At 43.1% G+C, this 24,999-nt stretch overlaps 1 protein-coding gene across 6 annotated transcripts in view; it reads left to right on the top strand.

The window, feature by feature from the left end:
• Positions 1 to 1,225: 1,225 nt before the first annotated feature.
• Positions 1,226 to 24,999, top strand: part of SLC35F5 (solute carrier family 35 member F5) — a 62,935-nt gene continuing 39,161 nt past the window's right edge. For 2 of the 6 annotated variants that reach the window (XM_043505019.1, XM_043505021.1), the window contains exons 1-6: positions 1,228 to 1,371; positions 3,044 to 3,112; positions 5,686 to 5,760; positions 16,198 to 16,280; positions 16,722 to 16,813; positions 21,327 to 21,471. In XM_043505019.1, the coding sequence (XP_043360954.1) occupies positions 16,767 to 16,813; positions 21,327 to 21,471 (192 nt within the window). In that variant the 5' untranslated portion in view covers positions 1,228 to 1,371; positions 3,044 to 3,112; positions 5,686 to 5,760; positions 16,198 to 16,280; positions 16,722 to 16,766. Of the gene's footprint in view, positions 1,372 to 3,043; positions 3,113 to 5,685; positions 5,761 to 16,197; positions 16,281 to 16,721; positions 16,814 to 18,681; positions 19,963 to 21,326; positions 21,472 to 24,999 lie in introns of those variants that run through there. The other 4 variants (XR_006277895.1, XM_043505020.1, XM_038421183.2 and 1 more) reach the window with 4 other exon arrangements.

A 24,999-nucleotide genomic window follows, 5' to 3' on the forward strand; every position in this document is an offset into this window, starting at 1 on the left:
ACAAACTTTGTCTACAGAGGACATATTTTCTTAAAATCTCCCACCATTATCACTATACATAAACTTTCCTGGAGTTCGCAACAGTAGAACTAGCTTTTATTGGAGAGCAGCACAATAGCAGCTCAGACCTTTTCTGAGCTGACGGATGCCATCCTGATTTTAATGCAGGTGGTCAGATGTGCCATTGCTAGCATCAGTGCAACTCCCCTAGGGGTAACAACAGTGGAGAACTATGAGGAAAAAGCCTACTATAGATGACTGAAAAGAAAAAGAGTACTTGTGGCACCTTAGAGACTAACAAATTTATTAGGGCATAAGCTTTCGTGAGCTACAGCTCACTTCATCGGATGCATTTGGTGGAAAAAACAGAGGGGAGATTGATATACACACAGAGAGAACATGAAACAATGGGTTTACACCGATGAAGCGAGCTGTAGCTCACGAAAGCTTATGCCCTAATAAATTTGTTAGTCTGTATTCGCAAAAAGAAAAGGAGTACTTGTGGCACCTTAGAGACTAACACGGCTGCTACTCCAAAAAGAAAAGAAGTACGTGTGGCACCTTAGAAACTAACAAATTTATTAGAGCATAAGCTTTCTTGTTGTTTGTTTTTGTAAATAATATGTGCCCAACAAGCAGCGGAATGAAAGAGGATGGGCTTTCGTTGGCAAAAAAAATTTGAATAAAAAAATTATTAAAGACTCTCTTCTTTTCCAAAGGGATTTTTCTTTCAGGTCTTAGGGGCTGCCCGTAAATTACAGCATTTTTCGGGGGGGGTGGGGGGGCGGAGGTGACTTTCAAGGCTCGCGCCCACCCTTGCCATGGGGCCTAACGCTGAAACAAACACACCCCGTTACAGGACACCCCGCTCCCAAGGCTTTAGGTACTTTACAGCCCGTTGAGCGCAAATCTCGGCTGTGCTCTCCATGGGCCCGGGCCCCCCTCCCACGCCGCCTCCCCTCTCCGCCCCTCTTTCCCTTCCCACCCCACCTGCTCCCGCCCCGCCCCACCCCACCCCTCTGCACGGCCCCCCGCGGCGGGCCGCTGCCTCTAGCGGAGCGCCCGCGCCCGCGCCCCTTCCGCCTTCCTCCCCCGCCCCCGCCCCCGCCCCACCCGTCACCAGCGCCTCCTCTCGCCGCCACCGCGTCGGCGGGTCTGGGAGCGGCAGCAGGCCGGCCAGTGGCTCTCCGAGCAGATCGATGGAGGCCCCGCGCGGCTGGCCGGGAGGGGGGGGGGGCCGCTGGCTCTCGCTCGCGGGCTCTGGGATGGATTTGGCGCGGCCCAGCTGCGACGCCGCAGCCGCCACCATCTTAGAGGAGAGGAGCGGGCCGCATCTCAAGGGGTCTTGGGGCCGGGCCCTGCCGCACACAGGTACCGGTGGGACCCGAGCAAGGGCTTCCGGCCCGGAACCCAACGGGGAACCGATGCCCCGTGTCCGGGGCGCCCCGACTAAACCCTGGCCTGGGGTGTCAGTGGGGAAGGGACCAGCCTCTTCGCCCTCTCGCCCCCCGTCCATGAGTGAGGGTGGGGGCGGTGCCCAGCCTGCCCCGTGGTTGTGTGAAGAGTTCGTCTTCCCCTGACCGGCCTCCCTCTCCGTGGGCGGGGGAGGGGGGGGGAGACTCGTCGCCGCCTTCCCCCACTGTCACCTGCGTGGGAGGGGGGGAGCCCTTCCTTCTGCCCCCGGGACCCACTGGGTGGGGGGCTTAGCTTCCCTTGCACATCCACTTTTCGGGGGGGGGGGGCTGTCTCCTCTCCCTCATCACCAGAGTAAGGGGTGGGGTGGGGAATGGGGGCGCCTCTCTCTCTCTCCCCCCCAGCCTGAGGGGGGGGGGTGTGCGCGCGAAGGAAGGGAGGCTATCTCCCCTCCCCCCGTCCCCAGAGTGGGTGGGGAGTGGGGGCGAAGGGCTGTCTCATTCTCTCCCACCTGATTCCCCAGAGTTGGGTGGGTGTCCGCCGAGGAAGGGGGGCTGTCCCTTTCCCTCTTCCCCGTCCCCGGAGTGGAGGAATGGTGCGGGGGAAAGGGAACTGTTTTCTTCTCTCTCCCCATCCCCAGAGCAGCAAGGGGTGTGTTGGGGGTGGGGAGAGAAGGGTCTCTTCCTTTGCCTCCCAACTGTGGAGTGGGAGTTTTTTTGGGGGGGGAGGGAGAGGTCTCCTGCTTCTCTCCCCCCCCCCATCCCTAGAGTGAGTGGGTGGAGGGGGAAGGAAACAGAACCGAACCCCTACTCTGGAAGCGTCTCTCTAGAAATGCAGCATTGTGCCTGTTCCCGAATGTGTAAGGCTACCACAGTTATGAGGGGGAGGAGTACTTCTGGAGACTGTGCTGGACTTGATCTCACCATTGCTGTGTAGTTGTCTACTCCACTGCAAGCTGATTTCTTTTGATCTCCTATTAAGAAGGATTGGACGGATGATTTCCAAGAAATGATTACATGTTTCTGATAATTCAGTAGCTGATATTCTTCCTCGTGTGTGTATTAAATGCATGATCCAGCATGTTATTAGGGGACACCATTGATCAGATGAGAGGTAAAAGTGAGGTCCTGAGCGGTTATTAAAGATTCCCTAGTACTTTTCACAATTGTGAGTGAAAACGCCTGATGTTTGGGCCAAATTCCATTTGGGTAATTTATCTTCTTCCTAACTAAAATTTCTCTGTATTAATTTTATATTGTACATGTCATATTCAAAATTGTTGTGTAATGTTACCAGTTGTCTGTTTTGCCGCAAAGGTGTCTGCCCTTCAGTGGTAGGTGAAGTTGTATGTGTGTTAGGTTTGTCAGTTAGATAGTAAAGTTTTAGGATTCTTCCATATGGAAGGTGCTACGTAGCCACAAGTGTTCTGTGTGATCTCTTCCTAATGCTTGAACTTGTGGAGTTCATGGTCGGTTTATTCCAGTAATTGTCAGTTAATAATTAAACACACCATGTAATATACCATTTCTATTCACACTTGCAAATTACAATATAGCTGAAAATTTATGTTTCTGACACTTGTATGAGAATTTAGATATATTTGTTTACAAGTATTCCTCTTATTCTTTAGATACTGGGAACCAGCTCTACTATTATTTATATACAGAACATTTTGATGTCATGGAGGTACTGTTTTCAAGTGAGTATTGCCTTTTGTTGGACTCCAGACGTCTCATGACATAAAATAATTGAGCTTATTTTAACTAATTCAAAACATAATGTATGTATTTTGGTCTTCTATTTTTTAATTAATTTTTATTTGGGCAGGTAGACCAGTGACAATACTCAGCACCAGCATATGAGACTTGGGTTCTATAACCTGTGCTTTGCTTCATGATACGGAGATTTTTGCGGAGGAGTCTACTCCTTTTATGAAAAAAGAAAAGGAGTACTTGTGGCACCTTAGAGACTAACAAATTTATTTGAGCATAAGCGTTCGTGAGCTACAGCTCACTTCATCGGATGCATTCAGTGGAAAATACAGTGGGGAGATTTATATACATAGAGAACGTGAAACAATGGGTGTTACCATACACACTGTAACCAGAGTGATCGCTTTAAGGTAATATCACCATCATGTGCCAGCAATGCCCCTCTGTCATGTACATTGGTCAAACTGGACAGTCTCTACGTAAAAGAATAAATGGACGCAAATCAGACGTCAAGAATTATAACATTCAAAAATCAGTTGGAGAACACTTTGGTCTCTCTGGTCACTTGATTACAGACCTGAGGGTGGCTATCCTTCAACAAAAAAACTTCAAAAACAGACTCCAACGAGAGACTGCTGAATTGGAATTAATTTGCAAACTGGATACAATTAACTTAGGCTTGAATAGAGACTGGGTGTGGATGGGTCATTACACAAAGTAAAACTATTTCCCCATGTTTCTTCCCTTCTCCCCCCCCCCCTCCCCCCGCGTTCCTCAGAAGTTCTTGTCAACTGCTGGAAATGGCCCACCTTGATTATCACTACAAAAGGTCTCACCCCCTTTCCCCCCCGCTGGTAATAGCTCACCTTAAGTAACCACTCTGGTTACAGTGTGTATGGTAACACCCATTGTTTCATGTTCTCTATGTATATAAATCCCCCCACTGTATTTTCCAATGAATGCATCCGATGAAGTGAGCTGTAGCTCACGAACGCTTATGCTCAAATAAATGTGTTAGTCTCTAAGGTGCCACAAGTCCTCCTTTTCTTTTTGCGGATACAGACTAACATGGCTGCTGCTCTGAAACCTCTTTTTATGGAGTTTTCTTTGAGTAAGGACTGCGGGATTAGGCCTTTAGTGATTGCAATATCACTCGGAAAGTGTCCCACCCATCTGATTTAAAAATTGCCATTGTCTTATTTGAAGGAAGTCCTCACAACCCCCACCTGCTATTCCTCTGTAGTATGGTGATTAATTGTTATGGAAGTGAATTCTTGAGGTAGTAGAAAGGACAACAAAGAAAACCTGTATGTTTTAAAAATTATTTGCACAACATGCACCGGTTTGTTCTGCTTTTGACTTTTGTGCCATCAAATGAAAAACAGTGAGACACGAGTTAGTCAATACAAAGGCTGACCATTTCTGTATAATCTCCCTGAAATTGGTACCCTCAAATTTTTGTGTGTGTTTGTCCTGGCTGACTAATAGGTATTTCTAGAATTGGAAGAATGGCACTAAAATGATTAGTCAGTCTACTTCTATTAATTGTCTGGTTGTAGCTAAAACATAATTTCTGTGGTCTTCATCATATGACACACATACTTCACCGGTGTGAGTGAAATAAGAATCCACTGAGGCCAGTATCTTTCAAGTCTCTTTTGGCACATTCCCGTATGAGAACAGGCAGTGTTCAATTAGTTGGTACATTTTAAAGTTGTTTTCATGTTGGCCCACATTGTGTTGTGGGTGCAAAACTGTGAAGACTGAAAAAAAATTAAATCTGTTGTGATTGAGCTGCTGTCCAGGTGCCTTTGTCAGGGACTAGCTTTTACATAGAATATCTGTAGTATATACACCGGTTTAGCAATTTTTGTGTTCGTAAAACAGTTTCCCTTATGATCAACAAGCTATTTGGTTACTTCATATTCTCACAGATATCACATTGTTCTGTTTTCACTATTAAATTGTATTACAAATTGAGAATGGTGATAATCTTTAGAGAAACATGTGGTGCTAATGCGGCTTTGCTGTCAGCGATGATGTGACTTCTTGCAAATGAAACAACACTTACAGGATTACACATACTTACTACACTTCTAAATGCACTTTTGACATATGTATCTTAGTAAAAACGGTGTTCTACCTTTTGTGAATTAACATAAAGCCATTCCAGCCCATTGATCCAAATGTAGGTAGCCAAGTAAAAATATATTTGAAATAATTTTAAATGTCCGGGGGTGGGGTAGCATCTTTGATTGGACCAACTTCTGCTTGAAAGTTTGTCTCTCTCACCAACAGAAGATGTCCAATCAAAGATGCTTCATCCACTTTGTCTCTCTAATATCCTGGGGCTGATGCAGCTACAATAACACTGCATACAATAAGGATATTTATGTCTGGGAATATCAACTGTTAATGCGAGTATCTCTACCTAAAATTAAATGATTGAGAATAGTTTAATGGGGGGGGGGGGAGACACCACTGAATTGGGATTTTCACTCTTCACAAGGTGTTTGAAAGGGGTGTTTTAAAGTTTTCGTTCCTTTTTGGCTTTCTACAGAAGGCCTGCACATAACTGGCTGAAAAAAAAATGGTTCCACAAGATGACAATCTCAGCCCTAATATGGCGTAAATGGTAAGGAAAACTATTTTGTGTCTAGGCTACTATCAGCCTCTGTTGAAAAGTGTTTATTAACAAAGGTGGTTTTGAAGCCTATTTAACTGTTACTGCAAACATGACGTATAAAGGAATTCTGATTTTTGTTTCTGATGCAATGAACCAATGTCTGGAAGTTGAAAGCTAGACAAATTCAGACTGGAAATAAGGTGTACATTTTTAACAGTGAGAATAATTGGAACAACTTACTAAGAGTCATAGTGGATTCTCCATTACTGAAAATTTTAAAATTAAATTTGGATGTTTTTCCAAAAGATATCATCCAGGAATTATTTTGGGGAAGCTCAGTGGCCTGTGTTTTAGACAGATGAAATACATAGATGATCACAGTGGTCCCTTCTGGCCTTGGAATCTATAAAAATGTCTTAGACAAGCAGTATGTTTTGCCCCAAATAACAAAGACAAGAGGGACATTCAGTACAATATTGAAGTATATCTTTTGTTTAATTGTGTTCGGGTTTAAAAAAACAATCAACCAAACAAAAACCATATGATCTGTTGCATGCTGTCACTTCCATCTCACAACATGCATACACCACAGGAGCCTTCACATAACCGGGCAGGAGTGTTGGACACATTCTGTGAGAGGAAAGGAGTACTTGTGGCACCTTAGAGACTAACAAATTTATTTCAGCATAAGCTTTCGTTAGCTACAGCTCCGATGAAGTGAGCTGAAGCTCACGAAAGCTTATGCTCAAATAAATTTGTTAGTCTCTAAGATGCCACAAGTACTCCTTTTCTTTTTGCGAATACAGACTAACACGGCTGCTACTCTGAATTCTGTGAGAGGGCTGCAATATATATTTAATCTTTGTTCTTGGCCCTGATGTCCAAAGGTAGGATGCTAAATTGTCCTCAGATCCCCAGTGGATTTCTCACTGACGATAATAGGCATTGAATGGAGTTGTAAGTGCTCAGAACCTTGTAGGAATCTAGCTCAAACACAGGTTTGCACAGTGATAGAGAGTAGAATATGGTCCTTATGCAGTAACTAAATTGTTAGCCCAAATTCTGCACTGTATTACATGGAGTACAACTCCTGTGCACTTAAATGAGAGCTAAAGCTGTATAACTGTGAACAGAATCTACCCTTCGAGTAAACTGTTGCATTCAACTTCAATGGGTTGTGGATGGAAATGATAGAGGGCAGTTTTGGGACCAGTGTCTGTTTTCCCCCTCTGTTTGGTCGCTGGTGTGTTCAGTTACAATTACTGCTATTGTGTGTATAAATCACATAAACATAAAACTGCAGCTGTATTTATTTAGCTTTAAAGTAGTAGATGTGTCATCCTAGCTGTATAAATGAGGCAGTTCACACCTCTCAAATTTATGTAAGGGGTCCATCCACAGTGCAGCTGAGAGGTGAATTCTCATCTTGGGTAGTCGTACATGCACTAGTGTTGCAGCAATGGCATGGGTGGTGACTTGGGCTACTTGCTTGAGTTCAGCCCTAACCAAGATCTTAGATATGCATTTGGTTGGCTAGCTAGAACTACCATCTCTACCATTATAGCCTCACTGCTATTTTTAGCATGCCAGCTCAAGCAGAACTGGGGCATTTGCATCTGCCTGAACTGGGTATTACACCTCCCAGCTGCAGTGTAGACATAGACTAAGACAGGTATGTCAAATTATGTTCTGCAGAGTCTGACTCTGTTATGCGTCTGGAAAAATAGTAAAGGTGGGCAAGATGTTTGATACTACTAGCATAGGTTAATGTAGTTCCTGTGCGTGTATATGTGTATAATTATTTTAACCTATTAAAAAGATTTTGCTTTCTGAAGTGCCAGCCCCTGTCTGCCACAGGGTTGCATAGTAAATGTAAAGTGACCAGCGAGTATAGTGTGCATGCTAGGTCACTGTGGGTCGCAACCTACAGTGGATCTGGTCTCTCTGACCTCTAGAATGCATAAACAAATAAGGTTTTCATCTTCAAAGTAAGCTGCAAGTGCCTCTGAGCCTGGCTTATTAGAGTCATTCAGCATATGTTGCATGTCTTATTCCTGGGGGGAATTCTGTGCCAAAAATTAAAAATTCTGTGCACAATATTCTAAAATTCTGCATATTTTATTTGTCAAAATAACACAATATGATCACAACAGTTTCAATTATTTTGGTTTTTATTTCAAAATATCTGTTAGCAAGTGTGTCTGTTACTTTTGTGAATTGGCATAAAGCCATTCCAGCCCATTGACCCAAATGTTTTTGACAAATAGATTCCTTACTGGACATACGAATACAGAACTTTGAGTAATAATTAGGGTTGTCAAGCCATTTAAAAAAAGTAATTGCGATTAATCACGCGATTAAAAAAAGTAATGGAATACCATTTATTTAAATATTTTTGGATGTTTTCTACATTTTCAAATATATTGATTTCAATTACAACACAGAATACAAAGTGTACAGTGCTCACTTTATATTTTTTTCTTACAAGTATTTGCACTGTAAGAAACAAAAGAAATAGATGAACTGAAAAATACTAATACAAGTACTGTAGTGCAATCTTTTTATCATCAATGTTGAACTTAGAAGTGTACAATTATGTACAAAAAACTCCTGCACTCAAAAACAAAACAGTGTAAAATTTCAGCACCTACAAGTTCACTCAGTCTTACTTCTTGTTCAGCCAACCACTAAGACAAACAAGTTTATTTCAAGGAGCTGACTGAGGAGATATCTGAGCAATTATCCTTGAGAAGTCATGGAAGATGGGAGAGATTCCAGAAGACTGGAAAAGGGCAAATATAGTGCCCATCTATAAAAAGGGAAAGAAGGACAACCCAGGGAATTGCAGAACAGTCATCTTAACTTCTGTAGCCAGAAAGATAATGGAGCAAATAATTAAGCAATCAATTTGCAAGCATCTAGAAGATAAGGTGATAAGTAACAATCAGCATGGATATGTCAAAAACAAATTATGTCAGACCAACCTGATAGCTTTCTTTGACAGAGTAACAAACCTTGTGGATGGGGGGGAAGCAGTAGATGTGTTATAACTAGATTTTAGTACAGCTTTTCTTACTGTCCCGCATGACAGTCTCATAAACAAACTAGGGAAATGCAACCTAGATGGAGCTATTATAAGGTGGGTGCAAAACTGGTTGGAAAACCATTCCCAGAGAGTATTTATCAGTGGTTTAGTCATGCTGGAAGGGCATAATGAGTGGGGTTCCGCAGGGATCAGTTCTGTGGCTGGTTCTTTTCAGTATCTTCATCAATGATTTAAATAATGGCATACAGAGTACACTTATAAAGTTTGTGGACGATACCAAGCTGGGAGTGGTTGCAAGTGCTTTGGAGGATAGGATTAAAATTCAAAATGATCTGGACAAACCGGAGAAATGGTCTGAAGTAAGTAGGATGAAATTTAATAAGGACAAATGCAAAGTACTCCATTAGGAAGGAAGGTTTCAGAGTAGCAGCCGTGTTAGTCTGTATTCGCAAAAAGAAAAGGAGTACTTGTGGCACCTTAGAGACTAACAGATACAAAATGGGAAATGAAGGAGTACTGTGGAAAGGGTCATATGGACCACAAGCTAAATATGAGTCAACAGAGTAATGCTGTTGCAAAAAAAGCAAACATTCTGGGATGTATTAGCAGGAATGTTATAAGCAAGACATGAGAAGTAATTCTTCTGCTCTACTCCACTTTGATTAGGCTTCAACTGGAGTATTGTGTCCAGTTCTGGGTACCACATTTCAGGAAGGATGTGGACAAATTGGAGAGAGTCTAGAAAAGAGCAACAAAAATGATTAAGGTTTCAGAGTAGCAGCCGTGTTAGTCTGTATTCGCAAAAAGAAAAGGAGTACTTGTGGCACCTTAGAGACTAACAAATTTATTAGAGCATAAGCTTTCGTGAGCTACAGCTCACTTCATCGGATGCATTTGATGGAAAAAACAGAGGAGAGATTTATATACACACACACACAGAACATGAAACAATGGGTTTATCATACACACTGTAAGGAGAGTGATCACTTAAGATAAGCCATCACCAACAGCAGGGGGGGGAAGGAGGAAAACCTTTCATGGTGACAAGCAGGTAGGCTAATTCCAGCAGTTAACAAGAATATCAGAGGAACAGTGGGGGGTGGGGTGGGAGGGAGAAATACCATGGGGAAATAGTTTTACTTTGTGTAATGACTCATCCATTCCCAGTCTCTATTCAAGCCTAAGTTAATTGTATCCAGTTTGCAAATTAATTCCAATTCAGCAGTCTCTCGTTGGAGTCTGTTTTTGAAGCTTTTTTGTTGAAGGATAGCCACTCTTAGGTCTGTGATCGAGTGACCAGAGAGATTGAAGTGTTCTCCAACTGGTTTTTGAATGTTATAATTCTTGACGTCTGATTTGTGTCCATTCATTCTTTTACGTAGAGACTGTCCAGTTTGGCCAATGTACATGGCAGAGGGGCATTGCTGGCACATGATGGCATATATCACATTGGTAGATGCGCAGGTGAACGAGCCTCTGATAGTGTGGCTGATGTGATTAGGCCCTATGATGGTATCCCCTGAATAGATATGTGGACAGAGTTGGCAACGGGCTTTGTTGCAAGGATAGGTTCCTGGGTTAGTGGTTCTGTTGTGTGGTGTGTGGTTGCTGGTGAGTATTTGCTTCAGATTGGGGGGCTGTCTGTAAGCAAGGACTGGTCTGTCTCCCAAGATCTGAGAGAGCGATGGCTCGTCCTTCAGGATAGGTTGTAGATCCTTGATGATGCGTTGGAGGGGTTTTAGTTGGGGGCTGAAGGTGATGGCTAGTGGCGTTCTGTTGTTTTCTTTGTTGGGCCTGTCCTGTAGTAGGTGACTTCTGGGTACTCTTCTGGCTCTGTCAATCTGTTTCTTCACTTCAGCAAGTGGGTACTGTAGTTGTAGGAATGCATGATAGAGATCTTGTAGGTGTTTGTCTCTGTCTGAGGGGTTGGAGCAAATGCGGTTATATCGTAGCGCTTGGCTGTAGACAATGGATCGAGTGGTATGATCTGGATGAAAGCTAGAGGCATGTAGGTAGGAATAGCGGTGAGTAGGTTTCCGATATAGGGTGGTGTTTATGTGACCATCGCTTATTAGCACCGTAGTGTCCAGGAAGTGGATCTCTTGTGTGGACTGGTCCAGGCTGAGGTTGATGGTGGGATGGAAATTGTTGAAATCATGGTGGAATTCCTCAAGAGCTTCTTTTCCATGGGTCCAGATGATGAAGATGTCATCAATGTAGCGCAAGTAGAGTAGGGGCATTAGGGAACGAGAGCTGAGGAAGCGTTGTTCTAAGTCAGCCATAAAAATGTTGGCATACTGTGGGGCCATGCGGGTACCCATCGCGGTGCCGCTGATTTGAAGGTATACATTGTCACCAAATGTGAAATAGTTATGGGTCAGGACAAAGTTCTGCCACCAGGTTAGCCGTGACAGTATCGGGGATACTGTTCCTGACGGCTTGTAGTCCATCTTTGTGTGGAATGTTGGTGTAGAGGGCTTCTACATCCATAGTGGCTAGGATGGTGTTTTTAGGAAGATCACCAATGGACTGTAGTTTCCTCAGGAAATCGGTGGTGTCTCGAAGATAGCTGGGAGTGCTGGTAACGAAGGGCCTGAGGAGGGAGTCTACATAGCCAGACAATCCTGCTGTCAGGGTGCCAATGCCTGAGATGATGGGGCGTCCAGGATTTCCAGGTTTATGGATCTTGGGTAGCAGGCAGAATACCCCAGGTCCTGGCTCCAGGGGTGTGTCTGTGCGGATTTGTTCTTGTGCTTTTTCAGGGAGTTTCTTGAGCAAATGCTGTAGTTTCTTTTGGTAACTCTCAGTGGGATCAGAGGGTAATGGCTTGTAGAAAGTGGTGTTGGAGAGCTGCCTAGTAGCCTCTTGTTCATACTCTGACCTATTCATGATGACGACAGCACCTCCTTTGTCAGCCTTTTTGATTATGATGTCAGAGTTGTTTCTGAGGCTGTGGATGGCACTGTGTTCTGCATGGCTGAGGTTATGGGGTAAGCGATGCTGCTTTTCCACAATTTCAGCTCGTGCACGTCGGCGGAAGCAGTCTATGTAGAAATCCAGTCTGCTGTTTCGACCTTCAGGAGGAGTCCACCCAGAATCCTTCTTTTTGTAGTGTTGGCAGGAAGGTCTCTGTGGGTTAATATGTTGGTCAGAGGTGTGTTGGAAATATTCCTTGAGTCTGAGACGTCGAAAATAGGATTCTAGGTCACCACAGAACTGTATCATGTTCGTGGGGGTGGAGGGGCAAAAGGAGAGGCCCCGAGATAGGACAGATTCTTCCGCTGGGTTAAGAGTATAGTTGGATAGATTAACAATATTGCTGGGTGGGTTACGGGAACCATTGTTGTGGCCCCTTGTGGCATATAGTAGTTTAGATAGCTTAGTGTCCTTTTTCTTTTGTAGAGAATCAAAGTGTGTTTTGTAAATGGCTTGTCTAGTTTTTGTAAAGTCCAGCCACGAGGAAGTTTGTGTGGAAGGTTGGTTCTTTATGAGAGTATCCAGTTTTGAGAGCTCATTCTTGATTAAAGGTCTAGAAAACATGACCTATGAGGGAAGATAGAAAAAATTGGGTTTGTTTAGTCTGGAAAAGAGAAGACTGAGAGGGGACATAACAGTGTTCAAGTATGTAAAAGGTTGTTACAAGGAGGAGAAAGAAAAATTGTTTTTCTTAACCTCTGAGGATAGAACAAGAAGCAATGGGCTTAAATTGCAGCCAGGGAGGTTTGGGTTGGACATTAGGAAAAACTTAGTAACTGTGAGAGTGGTTAAGCACTGGAATAAATTGCCTAGGGAGGTTGTGGAATCTCTGTCACTGGGGAAATTTTTAAGAGCAGGTTAGACAAACCTCTGTCAGGAATGGTGTAGATAATACTTAGTCCTGCCATGAGTGCAAGGGACTGGATTAGATGACCTCTTGAGGTTCCTTTCAGTTCTATGATTCACATTTGCAGGAGATAATGCTGCCTGCTTCTTGTTTACAATGTCACTTGAAAGTGAGAACAGGCATTTTCATGGCACTGTTGTAGCTGGCCTCGCAAGATATTTATGCACCAGATGTTCTAAAGACTCATATGTCCCTTTGTGCTTCAACCACCATTCCAGGGGACATGCACCCATGCTGATGATGGGTTCTGCTCTATAAAAATCCAAAGAAGTGCGGACTGACGCATGTTCATTTTCATTATCTGAGTCGGATGCCGCCAGAAGAAGGTTTATTTTCTCTTTTGGTGGTTCAGGTTCTGTAGTTTCTGCATTGGAGTGTTGCTCTTTTCAGACTTCTAAAAGCCTGCTTCACGCCTCGTCCCTCTCAGATTTTGGAAGGCACTTCAGATTCTTAAACCATGGGTCGAGTGCTGTAGCTATCTTTAGAAATCTCACATTGGTACCTTCTTTGCGTTTTGTCAAATCTGCAGTGAAAGTGTTCTTAAAATGAACAACATGTGCTGGGGTCATCATCCAAGCATTAGCATGCATGAGCATTAGGTAGGATAGAAAAACAATATAACATGAAATATGTGGCAGAATGTGGGTAAAACAGAGCAAGGGACATACAGTTCTCCCCCAAGGATTTCAGTTTCAAATTTAATTAACGCATTATTTTTTTTAACAAGCATTATCAGAATAGAAGCATGTCCTCTGCAATGGTGGCCGAAGTATGAAGGGGCATATGAATGTTTAGCATATCTGGCACATAAATACCTTGGAACGCCGGCTACAATAGTGCCATGCCAACGCTTGTTCTCACTTTCTGGTGATGTAAATAAGAAGCAGGCAGCATTATCTCCCATAAATGTAAACAAACTTGTTTGTCTTAGTAATTGGCTGAATAAGAAGTAGGACTGAATGGACTTGTAGGCTCTGAAGTTTTACATTGTTTTGTTTTTGAGTGCAGTTATGTAACAAAAAAAAAATCTACATTTGTAAGTTGCATTTTCACTATAAAGAGATTGCACTTCAGTACTTGTATGAGGTGAATTGAAAAATACTATTTCTTTATCATTTTTACAGTGCATATATTTGTAATAAAAATATACACTTTGATTTCAATTACAACACAATACAATAGATATGAAAATGTAGAAGAATATCCAAAATATTTAATAAATTTCAGTTGGTATTCTATTAACAGTGCAATTAAAACTGCGATTGTGACTATTTTTTTAATAACGATTAATTTTTTGAGTTAATCCTGCGAGTTAACTGCGATTGACAGCCCTATTTCATAATTTATTTAAACTACAATACAGAAACATATTTCCTGCACCCATCAGAAGCCGGGCAAAGGCTTAGTAGTGTCAGGAGTAATGGAGGAGCTGAGGGAGAGGGAAGTAATTGCTGGAAAGGAGCCTGGGAGTGAACCTGGAGGGCAATTGGGTATGGGTGGGGAAAAATAAGGAACTGTTTTGGGGGGGGGGTAGGGAAGGGATTGTTAGGGACTTGGGGACCCTCCCCCATGCTGACCCCAGCCTCTCCCATTCAATCCCTTTGTGTCCCTGCATCCCCACTCAACCACTCTTCTTCCCCCTGCTCATGTGTCCCTGTACTCTCTCTCAGCCATCCCGTCAACATGTGACCCACTCCCATTCAGCCCCTGTCCCAGTCAGTCCTCCCACTAGCCCTTCTGAACTCCAGTCTGTGACCCCCCCATATGACTCCCATTCACCCCATGTGCTCCCCTTTGTCGCCCCCCCACCCTCCCCCCCATATTCCATGCCTCCTTACCGGGATCTGCAGTCATGGCGCTGTAAGGAACGCAGCCTCTCCTCTCTGTCGGCTGCTACAAGGAGCCAGTTGTTGGTCTGCTCAAGTGCCCCAATAGTCCCTGGTGGGCAAAAGGTACCTCCTCTCCAGCAGAATGTATTTTCTGTGGAGGAAAAGAAACCCTGCAGGTCTAAGAGCCTGAATTTGCACAGTGCTGGGCAGTCAACTTCGATGGAGTTTAGTGGGAATTAAGGGTGTTACTTGCTTTGCAGGATTGAGCCCTAATTAGTGTTGATTCTTCTTTATTCACTTTTAAATGTAACTTAGAGTGGTTGGAGAGCATCAGTTAAACTGCGAACAGGAAAGAACAAAAGCTAGTAAGCCTTGCTAGCTAGGGGGTACACCCTTGGCAGGTATTCAAGGTGAAATGTAGAGTTGGAGGGAAAAGTTTGCTCTTCGCTGCTCCCTCTTTTTAAAATACAATTGGGGACATTCATCGACGCAAGGTATCATTGAAGCCAAGAGCATAATCGGATTCAAAAAAGGATTATGCACTGACATGGATAAGGAGAGCATTAGGTAGGATAGAAAAAAAAATTGAGAGAGATTCCTTTGTTTTAAAGCATAAGATGTCTGAAGTTAAAATGAAACTTTCTCTATGGACTGTTTACTCAGATGCATCAATTACAGGATGTTTCACCTTCGAAAGCATCTGGTACTAGCCACTGTCTGAGATGGGATGCCAGATTAGATGGACCAGTGATTGATTGAGTGCAGCGATTCCTATTATCTATGATGTGAAAAGCCTCCCCAAATACAATAAACTGTTTTTTGTTGAATATTTTAAGCGGGGAGGGATAGCTTAGTGGTTTGAGTATTGGCCTGCTAAACTCAGGGTTGTGAGTTCAATCCTTGAGGGGGCCGTTTAGGGATCTGGGGCAAAAATTGGGGATTGGTCCTGCTTTGAGCAGGGGGTTGGACTAGATGATCTCCTGAGGTCCCTTGCAACCCTGATATTCTATGATTCTATGACTCTATGATTTTTGGAGAACCTGATCAGTGATGTGGAGAGAGAGTGATCGAGTCTTTCATGAAAAAGGAGCTATAAAGAGGAAAAACTTTGTTTTTGCTACAGTTTAGGCTTAAAATAATAAACTTAAAATATATACATGCTTTTCCAAATTGTGTTTGAATCTGAAACATTTTTAAGTAAGGACATTTGTTATACTTAAGAATTAAGGTTTTCTCCTTCATGCTATTACATATCTTATGTAGTTTAAATATTATTATTAAGCCCAAGCAGTATGTTCAACCCTGTACAAGACACTGATATCAGTACAGTCTCTGCACCAAATGTAAGACCCAAAAAACAAACCACACTAGGAGAACCAAAGGAAGGAGCCAGTGTAATTAAACTTTTTGAGAAAATTGTTTTCATTTGTGGATCATTAAGAGGGATTTAAATAAGCGAAGGGTTGTGCTCCCACACCTGATGCTGTTTTCACCTTTATGCTCTATATTACTAATGATTTTCAAACCTTAAAATATGGACTGAATTGTTTATATTTGCATCTGTAACATTTAGGGTTTGGGAGTTTTGATATAGCGATATAATTTATTGTTTTCTGTTTAGGAAACTTATTATTGAATGAACATGTATATATTACACAGTATTTCATATTTTATTTTTTTTATTTTAGGAGACAGCTTTCATCTTGACAATGGCAGCTTGAAGTCTATAAAAGTCCAAGCATTTATTTTGTTTTTAAAAATTACTGTGCAGGTATGTAAAATATAAATCTCGGCAGTTTATTTTCTCAACGTTCTTCTTTATTTCAGCATGTTGTTCTCAATGTGGGGAAACAAAATACTGCATATTTTGACTTCCTTTTTACAAATATTCATGATTTAAAATCTGTTTGCATATTGTGGAAAAAATTGAAATAGTAAAACAGTTTAAGATATCCAGAATCCTTATTTTCTCTTCACACACTTTGCATTCCATATTAAATTTTACAAACTTTAATAATGCTGTAATACATTGTGCTATAAGATGTCTTATACTGAAGATATAGAGACGAATCATGGGTTTGATATTGAGGATCAGAACAGATACTCAGGACACTGTCAACTTTCGGTCTAGTCAGTATTGCACCTGTCTGGAGTGCAAACTGAGACTTCACAATCACATTTTCCTTTTCAGATTTTTTTTTTCTTGTTGCAGCATGAAACACAGAAAACAATACACTGCCATATAGGGGAAGTGGAGATGATAAATACACACATTGCTGTCAAATGCACAAGAAAACTGAAAAGATAAATATTTTTTCTTTAATTTCTTAGTTATGATGATCTTGGCTGTTTAATAAGTATTGAAAAAACCCTTCAGACATAAGTGTTTTTTTTTTTTTAGGTTAGTCATTTTAAGTGACGCCAACATGAGTAAAAAGCAGTATATGTATTAAAATGTATCCATAAAATATAAACCAATTCAGAGAACTTGTGATCTCTGAAATATTAGATGATTAATTTTAGGGGTAAATGCTGCCCTCTACTATTCTCTCCATCAGATTCCAAATGCAGGAGAAGTGGGGTGGGTCTGATACGGAAGAGTAGGGCAAGAGGTCGAGAGACTACAAGATGATCTGTTCCAGCTGTGTGCTTTGGAGCAGCAGGGGTATCTGGGATGTGACTAAGTAGTATGATGGCTGAGGGTCAGTGGCTCCACCATTTAGTGGATTTACTGGTTGTTCCTAACCCCAGCAAAGCAGGTATGAGAGAGAGCCTTAGGCTACAGTAGCCTTCAGGCTTCACTAGAAGCTTGAGAGCCACTCTTTTACCAGCTGTCAACCTGGGTGTCGGAGAAAATTCCTTCCCTCTGACTTCCTTGAATTCCTTCACACACAAGTCCTGTTTGGCCTATACATTATGCAAAGGTCTTGGCCCTAGAATATTATTTAAGATAATCTTCTTGGCCCAGTGTTTTCAACATGTATTGTTTTCACCTCTTCGAATTCCTCAATTATTTTCTCCTTCACCACCACATTTAAATAAAAATTTCTGGCCCTCATCAGGTCTTCTGTAAGTGGGTTCCTACCTGCTTTATCCACATTTTTCTCTCTTTTGTGTCAAGCCCTTCCTTCCATCAACCATTCCAGTCTTTATTGTCTTCCAGTTTGCTTCCATCACAAACAACTGCATGCTTTTTTCAACCATTCTTTTTGTAGAGAACACCTATCCTGATCTTCCCTGAAAATTCACTGCATATCTCTTGGATCCTTCCGCAAGGCCCTCTACTTATGGGGAAATTGCCAGTTAATAATGGCTATATGGATTGCCCTCAGGGACTTCTGATATTTATCTTAATTAATTGTCTGTCTTAAATCAACAAAAACATAGCTTTCTGGCTGTGCACATATCTGGCCTATTTAAAAGCATGTTCTTACTGCATCATCTTCACTTACTTATTACTTCTGCTTATTTGTTACACCCATTTTTTGCATATTAATTAGATGTTAAGCTCTTTGGGGATGGGAGAACCTTTTATTCTCTTCAGCTTCTAGTATGATGAGGCCCCAATCTTGACAGGAGCTTCTAGGCATTACTATAATACAAATGAATGTTGTTAATTATTTCTGGGAGCACTAACAATTGACATTTCAAACAGGTGAAGAAATGATCCATGTCTTGCTGACAGTCTAAAGACAGACATACAAACACAGGGTAGGGGAAAGGTATACAACATGTGCTGGCAACAGATACAGTATAAGTGGGGCTGGTAGCACTGCTTGTTTTTTAAGTTACCCAGCACTTCCCATTATTAGACCCTGGTTTCAGTTGCTAGGTCTAGGAGCCGGTGAAGGAAGAATAGGGTGCAAGAACAGGTGATTGGGAGAATTGAGATTGGATGAGGATTGGAATGGGGGAGACTTGGGACTGGCAGGACAAGAGTAGAACTGGAAACCAGTGGGGTAGAGGCAATATATAGAGGTGAGGGAAGATAGATGTGGCAAGGAGCTGAGGTGCATGGGAGAACTGAAACTGAATGGGCAAAGGGACTGGCATAAGTAATTGGGAGTTGAGGACACTGAGGTTGGGTGAGAAGCCTGGGGAGAGGGAGCCAGCGGGGTGGGGGAATGTGGGCAGGTGATGGGAGGCCAGAGACAAGGAGGAGAGACCAGGGAATGGACTGGCTGGGCAGGAAGACTGGGAACAAGGAGTTGGGGTGGGGAAAGATTGGAAATGCCTTGACAAGGAGACCTGGAACTGACAGGAATTAGAAGGGGTGGAGCTAGATTTACTGGGCAGGGCGATTAGTATCAGAAACCTGAGGAGTGGAGACTCGGTATAGCTTCAGTGTCTCTCACCAAACCTCAGCTCCCAGCTTCTCTAGCTGAGGTTTTTTTGCCCTGCTTCATTCTCAGCCCTCACCTGTTTCTAGCCCTCACATGGAGACATCAACAGGGTCACCACTCCATCACTCTCCGCCTTCAGCTCTCTTTGGTTCTCCCGCTCAGAGAGCCAGGAGACATCTCCCTTGGCTAGTGTCAATCTTCAGCCCTCTCTGGTCATGGCTCTCTGGCCTGTGGAAGTTTTGTAAGTGACCACCCAACTGCCTTTCTGCTATCACTAGCCTTATCTGGGTCCACTGCACAGCTTGGGAACTCTTTTTCTAATCCCTCTTTCGGGGATATTCCCTCCCTCATTCAAATTTAGGTTTGCTCTTCTCCTGAGTGCTGTCTCTAGAATTTGGATTCTGAACTCTTGCCTTTGGTTGTCACTCATTTAAAACTTCCAGGGGCATCCCTGCCCTCCTCATCACACCAAATTAGGGCACAAAGCTGGACTGAAATTGGAGAGGGGCCAGCTACCTTATTTCACTATTTCTTTCAGCAAAGCAGGTTGTCTTGGTTTATTCCAGAGTCAGGGTTTGCTACATAAAAGTTAATGAGTTAGTAGTTCAATTCAATAAGGAATCCTTACTATTACAGCTTTTTATTCTAACAAATAGAAAGGAATTTTAGGTATTCCATGACTAAATCTCTTAAATACATTTATTTTCAGAATGTGTATATAGAAGTGCAAGTAGAAGCATAAAGCTTGCTAAATCAATATCTCTTACCAAGGTCCACTAGCGAGTATTTAACTTCTTTCTGGCAATAATAGTCTCAGGTATTAGACTTCCTGTTCAGAATCTAAAGAAAACATTTTGTCATCCTAAATTGATACTTTTTTAAATCATAAAACTTAAGGTCTTGCTGAATTTCAGGTCTACTGATGGGCAGTCTTAGTGCCACCTACATCTATAGATTTAGTTGTATAATAAACTTGAGTCCCCCTTCTGCTCACCTCGGTGAACGTACAAATGTGTGTGTATTGCTGGCATGGTCAAGATAAGACTTTGTTTGGAGTAAGACTAATGCAGCTTGTGATTTCAAAGGCATCTGTAGCAAGGTTTAGAAAAGGTGGGTTGATTTCTCTCCCTGCCATTTAAAATACCAGTATGATATTTTCCAATATACCTTCTTCAACTTCAATATTTATTATATACAGAAAAACTGTTAAAACTATGTTTCAAGGGCTTGACTGTGAAAGCTAAAGTTAGGAATTTGCAGTGACAGCCGGGGACTGGCCATGCAGTATTTACTCTGTTGCCATGTATATCTATCCTGTGCACTGAAGGAGGCAGGGTATTGTGGGGGAAAAAAATAGTATGTGATCATGTAATTAAAGATGGTACAATGATGCATATGCCCAGGGCAGCAGAAATAAATTTGCATGAGCAGCTGTATGTCTAGCATTTTCTGACTGGATTTTGCAGCCTAGATAATGTTTTTAATGCCCTTATTTAACCAGCATGCTCATTCCTGTGCATATGAGCAAGTATTGCCATAGTTCAACATTTAAACCCTTTTATACTTTTGGTATTCTAGTAAATTGCTCATCTCTTCCTTATACTTAAGTCCTGATAACGTAGATCTTGTCAGTACCAACTTGGGTAGGAACTTTTAAATTTGCCAGAGGTCCTCTGTGTGTTAACTTAAACTTGTTTTGTCTTGAAATTTCTAGTAGACATGTCTGCATGTTCTCCTGTTGATTTTTATTTGTTTTAAATACATCTGTACATAAGTCATCTTAATGTCCTTTTATATTACACTCCTAGCAGAAAGCTAGGACAGGTCTACAGTACCACTGAAGTCAATCTAACTTACATCACTTGGGTGTGAAAAAGACACCCTTCTGAGCAATGCAAGTTACAGTGACCTAAGCGCTGTGCATACCGGCGCTTTGTTGGCATAGAGTGTCTTCACCAAACGTGCAGCTGTGCCGATGTAGTACTTCTTTCTAGTGTAGACCTGCCCCTAGTCTACAGTGGTTGTTTTGATAGCTAGATATTCAGTATTCATGCTGTATGAATAATTGACTTTTTTGGTTCCGGGGAAAACCCAAACTGGATTTTTTGCTGAATTGAAAAGTTTGGAAAAAAAAATTTTTTGGGGTCAATTGAAACATTTTGTTTAGATTTGGGGCATTTTCAACTTTTTGTCTTAAGAGCAAAGGAAATTTAAAAACAAAGAGTCTAGATTCACAAAACCATTGAGATTGTTGGGCCCCTCTTATACCTTATAGCCTAGGATCTGGGAAACCTGTATCAAGTCCCTGCTCCAGAACAGTGACTGTAACCTGGGTCTCTCAATAGCATATTACACAGACTTAATGTCTGTTAAATGCTACTGATGGCTTTTTTTCTTACTTTCCTTTATATTTATATATACTATATTTATATTCACTATCTATAACCTGTATTTTGTTCTGTATTGATGTTTAATAGGTTACAAATGGTGTGGGTTTTTATCATGAACCGAATGAGCTCCCAAAGCAGTTCCTCCACTCAGCGTAAGCGAATGGCTCTTGGAATTGTCATTCTTCTACTTGTTGATGTGATATGGGTTGCCTCCTCAGAACTCACTTCTGTAAGCATTGTTTCATGCTTCTTATTTTTAAAAAAGGGGAGAATAATATTACATAGACATTTTTGAAGCTCTGATCACATTTATACAGAGTTTTACTTGACACATTATTTTAATGTTAAGGGCGAAAAAAATCTGAATCCTCCAGGTAGCTAAACAGTACTATAAGCTATGTGAACTGAGAGCTATGAGCCAGCATAATGTAAAAGCTATTGTATTAACTATGGAGGATATTGTTTAATCTAGAAATTGTCACTATCTTGAACCAACAATCATCAGAGGGGTAGCTGTGTTAGTCTGGATCTGTAAAAGTGGCAAAGAGCCCTGTGGCACCTTATAGACTAAGGGTATGTCTACACTACGAAATTAGGTTGAATTTATAGAAGTCGGTTTTGTAGAAAGCGTTTTTATACAATCAAGTGTGTGTGTCCCCACACAAATGCTCTAAGTGCATATAGTCACAGAGTGTGTCCACAGTACCGAAGCAACCGTCGACTTCCGGAGCTTTGCACTGTGGGTAGCTATCCCGCAGTCTCCACCGCCCATTTGAATTCTGGGTAGAAATCCCAGTGCCTGATGGGGCTAAAACATTGTCGCGAGTGGTTCTGAGTACATATCATCAGGTCCCCGTTCCCTCCTTCCCTCTGTAAAAGCAAGGGCAGACAATCGTTTTGCACCTTTTTTCTTGAGTTACCTGTGCAAACGCCATACCACAGCAAGCATGGAGCCTACTCAGCTAACTGTCACCATGTGTCTCCTGGATGCTGGCAGACGTGGTACTGCATTGCTACACAGCAGCAGTTTATTGCCTTTTGGCAGCAGACAATACAGTATGACTGGTCGTTGTCGACGTAGTCCTCGGTACTCTTTTAACCGGGCGCCTGGGCAAACATGGGAGTGCCTCAGCCAGGTCATTTCCCTTGTTTCGTCTCATGGCGATTGAGTCCTACCAGCAGTGCACTGTCTTTTAATCTGCAGCCAGCAGAAGATGATGGCCAGCAGTCATACTGCACTATCTTCTGCTGAGCACCCAGGAGGTGACGATGGCTAGCGGTTGTATTGCACAGTCTGCTGCCAGCATGATGTATAAAGATAGATGAAGTGGCTCAAAACAAGAAATAGACCAGATTTGTTTTGTATTCATTTTCTCCTCCCTCCCTCCCTCTGTGAAATCAACGGCCTGATAAACCCAGTTTTGAGTTCTATCTTTGAGGCGGCCATTTAATTTCTCGCAAAGCCACCCCCTTTGTTGATTTTAATTCCCTATAAGCCAACCCTGTAAGCCATGTCGTCAGTCACCCCTCCCTCCGTCAGGGCAACAGCAGACAATCGTTCTGCGCCTTTTTTCTGTGCAGACGCCATACCATGGCAAGCATGGAGCCCGCTCAGATCACTTTGGCAATTAGGAGCACATTAAACACCACACGGATTATCCAGCAGTATATGCAGCACCAGAACCTGGCAAAGCGAAACCGAGCGAGTAGGCGACGTTGGCGCGGTTACGAGAGCGATGAGGACATGGACACAGACTTCTCTCAAAGCACATGTCCTGGCAGTGTGGGCATCATGGTGCTAATGGGGCAGGCACGTGCGGTGGAACGCCGATACTAGGCCTGGGAAACAAGCACAGACTGGTGGGACCACATAGTGTTGCAGGTCTGGGACGATTCCCAGTGGCTGCGAAACTTTCGCATGCGTAAGGGCACTTTCAAGGAACTTTGTGACTTGCTTTCCCTTGCCCTGAGGTGCAAGAATACCAAGATGAGAGCAGCTCTCACAGTTGAGAAGCGAGTGGCAATAACCCTGTGGAAGCTTGCAATGCCAGACGGCTACCGATGAGTCGGGAATCAATTTGGAGTGGGCAAATCTACTGCGGGGGCTGCTGTGATGCAAGTAGCCAACGCAATCAAAGATCTGCTGATATCAAGGGTAGTGACCCTGGGAAATGCGCAGGTCATAGCGGATGGCTTTGCTGCAATAGGATTCCCTAACTGTGGTGGAGCCATAGACAGAACCCATATCCCTATCTTGGCACCGGAGCACCAAGTCGGCGAGTACATAAACCGCAAGGGGTACTTTTCAATAGTGCTGCAAGCACTGGTGGATCACAAGGGACGTTTCACCACATCAACGTGGGATGGCCAGGAAAGGTACATGATGCTCGCATCTTCAGGAACTCTGGTCTGTTTCAAAAGCTGCAGGAAGGGACTTTCTTCCCAGACCAGAAAATAACCGTTGGGGATGTTGAAATGCCTATAGTTATCCTTGGGGACCCAGCCTACCCCTTAATGCCATGACTCATGAAGCCATACATAGGCAGCCTGGAGAGTAGTCAGGAGCTGTTCAACTACAGGCTGAGCAAGTGCAGAATGGTGGTAGAATGTGCATTTGGACGTTTAAAAGCACGCTGGCGCAGTTTACTGACTCAGACCTCAATGAAACGAATATTTCCACTGTTACTGCTTGCTGTGCACTCCACGATATCTGTGAGAGTAAAGGGAAGATGTTTATGGCGGGGTGGGAGGCAAATCACCTGGCTGCTGGTTACGCACAGCCAGACACCAGGGTGGTTAGAAGAGCACAGGAGGGTACGGTGTGCATCAGAGAAGCTTTGAAAACCAGTTTCATGACTGGTCAGGCTAGGGTGTGAAAGTTCTGTTTGTTTCTCTTTGATGAAACCCCCCGCCCCTGGGTTCACTCTACTTCCCTTTAAGCTAACCACCCTCCCTACCTCCCTTCCATCACCACTTGCAGAGGCAATAAAGTCATTGTTGCTTCACATTCGTGCATTCTTTATTAATTCATCACACAAATAGGGCAGTCCAGGAGGGGTAGTGGAGAAGGGAAGGAGAAGGCCACACAGCACTTTAAAACTTTAAAACTTATTGAATGCCAGCCTTCTGTTACTTGGGGAATCCTCTGGGGGTGGAGTGGCCAGAGGCCCCCCACCATGTTCTTGGGTGTCTGGGTGAGGAGGCTATGGAACTTGGGGAGGAGGGCGGTTGGTTACACAGGGTCTGTAGTGGCGGTCTGTGCTCCTGCTGCTTTTCCTGCAGCTCAACCATATGCTGGAGCATATTAGTTTGATCCTCCAGCAGCCTCAGCATTGAATCCTGCCTCCTCTCATCACGCTGCCGCTACCTTTCAGCTTCAGCCCTCTCTTCACCCCGCCATCTCTCCTCCCGGTCATTTTGTGCTTTCCTGCACTCTGACATTGTCTGCCTCCACGCATTCATCTGTGGTCTGTCAGTGTGGGAGGACAGCATGAGCTCAAAGAACATTTCATCGCGAGTATGTTTTTTTCGCCTTCTAATATTTGCTAGCCTTTGGAAAGGAGAAGATCCTGTGATCCTTGCAACACATGCAGCTGGTGGAGGGAAAAAAAAAGGGACAGTGATATTTTAAAAGACACATTTTATAGAACAATGGGTACACTCTTTCACGGTAAACCTTGCTGTTAACTTTACATACATAGCACATGTGCTTTCGTGCCAAGGTCGTATTTTGCCTCCCCTCCACTCCCCCGGCGTG

Source organism: Dermochelys coriacea, chromosome 11, assembly GCF_009764565.3.
Source record: "Dermochelys coriacea isolate rDerCor1 chromosome 11, rDerCor1.pri.v4, whole genome shotgun sequence".
In the NCBI taxonomy this organism is placed as follows: Eukaryota; Metazoa; Chordata; order Testudines; family Dermochelyidae; genus Dermochelys; species Dermochelys coriacea.